Here is a 6,897-nt window from a genome sequence, read left to right as displayed (position 1 = left end):
ACATTTGTTTACAGAAATTCTATTCGGTCTCCATGGAAAGAAATCCTGATCAAAATCATCCACACGGATTTCTATAAGATATAAAGCAGCGAAAAACTACAAAGCAATGTAGAATGAAAACAAAAATATCTCTTGCCAGCACTTGATGGAAGGAATCTGTTATTTTTATCTCATACAATCTGGAAGGGGACCAGGCAAATTTAGCTGGCCAGTTCCAATCAATATATCATATGTGAAAAATAGGTGCCAAAGAGGTCTTTTAACAGACAAGGATACAAAATGAAAAGGCTAGAGACCAAATCTGATTTACATAGGCGACTGGAGGATGATGTTTTGATGGCTTCGCAAGTTGGGGACGCTGTTTGGCTGCAACAGAGCTTAGAAACTACCAAGTTGTCTCTTGGCGTGGCAAACAATGATGTTAGTATTCCCTGTCGAATTCATACCATCAAAAATCAATAAAGTTCAATTTTATTTGTTTTGAAACATAATACAGGTTTATGTGTATGGAAATATGAATGATACTTATTGGACAGTAGATTATTTAAGTGACCAGTTCTAGCTGGAAAGGTTTAAAAGAAAAATTGGGATGTTTACACAACAGTATGCCAGTCTGCAAAATATGACGTCCCTTGATTACATTTTCAACCACAAATAAATTTTTACCAATAGTATGGCATGCAAACATAAATGTTCTGCAATGCTTAATTTTTTGTGAATTGTCAAGTCATTAGCAGTTCCAAGGTAATACTGTGAAAACAAATTTAAGGAATTTATTTTTTGTCCAAAGGGGCTGCTGGCTATTCATCTTGCTGCTTTAGAGTGTCAACTGGACTGCCTGAAAATATTGATAGCAAAAATGAATGCTGATGTGAATTCAAAAAGCTTAGATGGCTGGACACCCCTTCATCTTGCAATAAACAACTCATCACCAAGAAAATCATTTGCTTGTGTTAGCTATCTGCTTTCCCTTGGTGCTGACCCTTCAAGGTATTTTTGTGACACAAATTCTGTTTATTTGCTTAATTCAATAGTTAGCATGTTTTTTAATCAAAGCAGGACCAATTACATACATGACTTTTTTGCAGTGTTCTGAGATAAAAATCTTGCTGGTTTCTTTAAGAAGCTTCCTCCAAGGTAAAGGGGCACATTCTTGTCCTTATTCCTGTATTGTTACATGACCCTTCTCAGTGACCTGGTCTTTTATTGTAACAATTGTTCCTTTTCAATGCTTAATATAAGATTTTCTTAATTTCTAAAGAATGATTGAAAATGATTGACTGACTTAAAAACTGTTTGCAGAATTGAAGTAAAACCAGGAAAGTCGTGTTGGCACAAAATTGTATTTCTATGGCTGGATTTTAACAGTTTTAAAAAACGGTTGAGTATGGTTTGTTAAAAGACTGTTCAAAAGTCATAACAGATGTCAACTGAATGCAAAAATTACATTAGATGTAAGCCATAAAATGCACGGGTTTGCAAGAAATATATAGGTTTGTTATGGGGTAACAACAGAGAAAGTTTTGCAGGCACCCCATTTGCTTTAATGTACCATGTTTGCTATTGCTGTTGTCATGTCGTTGTTGTTGTTGTTATTTTCTTAAAGTGTGTTTTTTTCAAAACTGATTATACCGTTGACAGTACTGGCGGGTTTTCTGGGGCATGATTTTTATCTTAGTCTAATGCTTCATTGAATTAAGTAGCTTCCATTTTTAACTTTGTGATATAGATTGTATCAATTTTTCTGCTTAGTGAAACGGACTTTGGGATCACCCCAATGCACCAAGCTGCTGCATGTGGTAATGTGCAATGTTTGAAGTCTTTGATAGAAGCCAATGGACTTATTGATAGTACTGACGCAAGAGGACATACTCCGTACAGTTTGGCCGAATTGTGGAGCTATCGAGACTGTGCTAGGATTCTGAAGCATTATCAATGGGAGAAAGATAAGAAGTCTGAAGATAAGCTCAAAAGAAAAATCCTTAAGGACGAGAAGGAACAAGCTAAGGCTGAAGACGAGCAAAAGAAAAAAGAAAAAATAGAGAGGAGACTAAAAGGACAAAAAGCATATCAACTTTGGCTAAGCAAAAACCAGTTCGCTGAAATGCCAATGCTTTTTGGTCAGGAACCTTTAGATGAAACTGACGATGAGAGCAAAGTAACACGCAGAGGGGCATCGCGTCAAAATCTTTTAAGCTCTAAAGGCCAAAAGCCTAAGAAAAGTGTCGTTTCAAAACCAGAACAGACCTCTAGTGTGCCAAAGGGATCAAGTAAAAAGATCGATTTAATACCCATAGCTGGACCAGGATCACCAACTCCTGGAAGAAGGTTTAATATTGACTTTGACAAAAGATCGCATAATCTTGGCTTAGCAAAATCGAAGACCGTTCAAAAAAGAGGCCCTCTTCAGTTTCCTGTGATATGAGATGTTTTATTGGTACCTCTGGAGCAAAGTTGAAGTATATGGAGATAATACTTCACCATTTTTCAATGAGTCTCAACTGTATTTGTTCAATTTTTGCGAATTGAAGGGGTTTCATTGAATAAGTCTAAGGCGAATTTCAGCTGTAGATGGAAATCAGAAGTGATTGCCACCGTTAAGTTTTTCTGTTTAGGCTTTTCACTATCCTGCTAAAAGTTTACAATAAATTGAAAAGCTATAACCCCAAAATAAACCGGGCTATGACTGGATTGAAAAATGGAAGTTGTTACCATATGATTGCGTCCGTCAAATTTAACGTCGTAAGTCAAACGCAACCGAGAGCGAAAAAGATTCAAGAGATTCTAATGCCTCCTATTTTCGTTTTATTTTATTTTCGAAGAGGCTGTCACGCCACGCCACCTTAGCTATAACCCTGCTGACATTTCTCATTTGTCATTATTATGAGCAAAAATCGTGATGTTCTTTGTCATGCAGAATAGAGCTGGCTGTGAAGTGTAATTGTGGCTTCATTCAACCCCTTCACTTTACACTAAAGAAGGTTTTTGTGCCGAGAAATATTATTGATCTGTTATAAATTTTTCTTATTGCATAATGTATCTTTTATAAGTAAGACATAAACAATTATTGGTAATATTTTTAGAATTAATGAGGGACTTAGATTTACGATTTCATCTAAATGTTGCTAATGTAACACTAAAGCTATTTTGGTGTCAATATTATTGTACATATTATTTTTAACGGGGCTAGTGTTATCATATTTTTTATTTTCAGTAGATAGACGATAAGTATGATACTCGTTGAATTTTATATTGAACTGCGAAAGCCAATGATTGTAAATAGATTTCCATTTTTCTCAACTCCTATTTAGAAGTGTGTCTTATATTATAAAACTTCATTTCTTTTCTTCGTTTTCAAGAGGTAGTATCCTCTCACTAAAGAAACCAACATATTTACCATAGGTTAACAGTGGCGTTTTTAAGGGGGGCTAGGGGGCCTTGGCCTCCCAGAATTTTTATCGGCCCCTTCATTTGCCCCCCCCCAATTTTCTAAGAAGATTTTTGGTTATTGGTTAGTGTTTCCGCCCATATGCTTTAAACGTAGCTTTTGATATGACATTTAATTTTATAAAACCATTTTCTCTTATTTGTAACATATTATTTTTGTTGCTTATAATCTTTGTTGTTGATGAAAAGGACAAGCGTTTTCTGCGAGACTCTCCTTGCCTCTTCTGTAGTTGTCTTTTGCTTGATTAAAATAATATGAATTACTCGGGCATTCTCTCTAAACTGCTGCATGCATTAATTCTTCACTAAATTTTTTGAAACAAGAAGATTTAGATCACCTTTAGAGTGAGGCGTTATTTTATAAATACATTGTGTCCGTACACTACTATCCCAGGATTTTCTGAGATGCCCCCCCCCCCCAGTTTTCTCATGCTAAAATCGCCCCTGTAGGTTAAGCCAAAAAATAACTTATATTTAACCTACTTGGAACCAATACTAAGTCAAAATTGTCAATTTTGAAGTTTAGGATAGATACAGCTTGATTTGTCAGTTAGGGCGTTGTCGCCATCAACTAAGTGGACTGGTGGTTTCAGGAGCAAGTACTTCTTTGTATCAATGTATAGATATACTAAAATGCGTGCGGTACAATATGATGAATTTAAATAACGATCAATGTAGGTAAATTGTACCAGGAACAAAATTTTTTAAAATAATTAACATTTTAAAAAAATTTTCCTGGTACAATTTACCTACATTGATCGTTATCAATGTATAGAGTTTTAAAACGTGACGTTAGATTATAGAAACATTACTCGAAGAAATTTGACAGTCGGAATCACAATGCGTTTGTCTCAATACATATTGTACGAAATGAAGGAGTAATATATAAACTGGCTTATTCCTAATTCTCCTGTGAATAGGAGAGTTACTGGAAAGGGTTCTAATAGAGTGGGAGCTATATAGAGCTGTTACAATACGTTCAACTAAATTGTTAGTCTTATTCAAACGCTTAGTAATAACTTTACACCAAATTGAAATGAACTAAATAAGCTTATTGGTTAAATAATAAATATTTCAAATGATGATACTGCATTAAAATAAATAGACATTTTGGAATTGAGTTCAATTGATATTTTACTACTACCTTGAATCTGCTTGATAATAAATGTGGAGAAGCTAGTTGAAATTTCAAATTCTTTTTTAGTAGGGAAAAGTATTGTGCAAACATTCGTTTTGAAAACAAAGCTCTAGTTGAATTCAAGTCTTTTGATCCTACATAAGCTGGAGATGTCTGTGAACAGCCTTTGAAATTAATAAAAAGCTAGATCGCTAGACCTATAGAATATTTGGTGAACTTCTCAATTGAAAGTAAAACTAATCAAATCTTTTAAGAGTATTCTTATGTTTTGCCAATTTTTAAGGAAATTTTAAGAATGATGTTGCAAGCTTTCGACGAAAATCTTTGTGGCTCATTTTAAACAAAATCTTTGAAAAACCAATGTATCGCCAACTGGTAGCCGAGAAAAAAATTCTGTTTTCATCAATTTGCATTGAAAAAGCATAAGTGAACTTCACTTGCTTTACCTGGCATACACACAGACCTAATTCAAGCCATCTATAATAAGAATTTTTATGTTGCATCTTTCTAATCATAATTAATTTATTTAAAGTTGGTAGAGATAATAGCGACGATAAGCTAATTAAGGCCAACTATACAAATTGTATTTAAAAGTCTGATTACAAAAACCTAAATTTGGAATAAAAATTTATACAGTTTACAGCTGCAATCAAAAGTTTTGATATACTTAATATTTCTTTTAAAGCTCGCTTATGATTGGGACTCTTTCATTTCTCTTGCCAGAGTCTGCCATAGTTTTTGGCCAACAAACCTAATAGCATCAATGCCATTTATGTTCATCCCAGCGTAAAGCAAAACAAAATTAATAATGCCACGAAGGTTATATTCCACATCTTTAGTAACAAACATCTTTGCCATAAAAGACAGATTAAAGTTGTTTACGTTTTTATAAATCTCAGTCAGGAGCAGCTGTATATTCCTCTGATGAACAGATGCTGAGTTGCTTTTCATTAATAGTTCCTCAAAATTGGAATTAATGTGCGAGGGCAAGGCTAACAGAAATAGGAGTCAAGGCTTCTTTCACCTTTAATTGCAGCTTTGAAATCATTTGTTTCGGAAAAAATGGGGAGGCCATGGCCGCCCCGGCCTCCCCGGTGGTGTTGGCCCTGTATCTTTGTGTGTGATTCTCTGGGCTCTTTCGTGAACCTTGGTGATTTTGTTATTTAATTTCTTCACCATGGAACATCCACACAAGTGAAGAAAAACTGTATTGTGACATTACAAAAGAGGTCATTGTTATTTCTAACTACCGCTTTTCCATATATCTTGACACTCATGCCAGTGCATGCAGCTTTTGGCTTGTTTACTTACGAAGATTATCAACGTGATTTTCTAAATTCAGTCTTTATAGAGTTCACTCCTAAGGGTTTCTCTTCATCACAGATCGAGATCAGAAAAGGGTACCATGATATTAAAACTCTTTATCAGTGGCGAATCTAGCCTTAAAAATCTGGGGGGGGGGGGGGGCTAGCGGGGGCCAAACTTTCAGTTATAGAGGCCAACGCTAGCTATTACTTTGCGAACTAGTAAAATGTAAAGCAGTGGCATGGTGGCTCAAAATTAGCTACAATGCACCGATTTTTTGCGCCCCTTCGATAAACATGTCTATGGTACAGCTCTATCAAGGCTGTTATCATTATGCCAAAAAGTTTTATTAGTGACGTAAAGATCAGCTGCGTCCCCTAGGAAAAATAACAAAGAAAAATTGTTGCTGGGGCCCCTAAAGGTTCGGGACCCTTTGATATGCAATTAAAGGTAACTTTGGTACGAGTATCGAGTAATCTACAGCAATAGTAGATTACCAAGGTATACTGGGATGGTATTGGTATTTCCCTGTGCTGGGTTCCAGAGCGAAAAGGGTTTTCAATGGGATCCGGAGAATCTTGGTTTGGGCTTTCCCTGCGCACCCCACCCCAAGAAGGTGTATCTTCGTGATAATAAATAACAAATATAGAATTTAAATGATTGTCGAAGATGAATTTTTCTTTGTGACTATAGAAAGGAGCCAGAATCTCATTAATATTCACCTCGCCTCGGTTACAAACCAAAACGCTTATCAGAGCCCCTAGCTTGTTAGGGGTCTGGAACACAGGCTAGTTAGATAAATGCAGTAAAGATTGCATTGAGCAAAATAACCAGAGCACCTCTAAAAAAATCAAAAAATGATTGAACAGCTTTGGAAGAAAACAGTGAGTTTTAGATGGAAACTTTTGACAAAACTAGCGGGGCAAACAAGGGGCAAAGAAAATTTCCGGGGGGGGGGGGGGGGGCGGCCCCCTCGTAGAAATTCCACTGCTCTCTAGTTCTTTCTC

At 35.8% G+C, this 6,897-nt stretch overlaps 1 protein-coding gene across 1 annotated transcript; it reads left to right on the top strand.

Moving 5' to 3' along the window:
- The first annotated feature begins 11 nt into the window (after positions 1-11).
- Positions 12-3,656, top strand: LOC135695957 (uncharacterized). Its single transcript, XM_065215189.2, has 3 exons — positions 12-420; positions 791-990; positions 1,753-3,656. The coding sequence occupies exons 1-3, from the start codon at positions 280-282 to the stop codon at positions 2,423-2,425; spliced, it is 1,014 nt and encodes a 337-aa protein (XP_065071261.2). The 5' UTR covers positions 12-279; the 3' UTR covers positions 2,426-3,656.
- Positions 3,657-6,897: the final 3,241 nt, after the last annotated feature.

Source organism: Rhopilema esculentum, chromosome 14, assembly GCF_057945365.1.
Source record: "Rhopilema esculentum isolate cy_ngs chromosome 14, ASM5794536v1, whole genome shotgun sequence".
In the NCBI taxonomy this organism is placed as follows: domain Eukaryota; kingdom Metazoa; phylum Cnidaria; class Scyphozoa; order Rhizostomeae; family Rhizostomatidae; genus Rhopilema; species Rhopilema esculentum.
This window is presented reverse-complemented; position numbering and strand designations above follow the sequence as displayed.

What these genes read in the sequence shown, in the direction of transcription:
- LOC135695957 (XM_065215189.2), top strand. Translation starts at nt 280, where the DNA reads ATGAAAAGGCTAGAGACCAAATCTGATTTACATAGGCGACTGGAGGAT. An exon ending in TTGGCGTGGCAAACAATGAT is followed by an intron (nt 421 to 790) that starts GTTAGTATTCCC and finishes TTTTGTCCAAAG; the next exon opens with GGGCTGCTGGCTATTCATCT. An exon ending in CTTGGTGCTGACCCTTCAAG is followed by an intron (nt 991 to 1,752) that starts GTATTTTTGTGA and finishes TTTTCTGCTTAG; the next exon opens with TGAAACGGACTTTGGGATCA.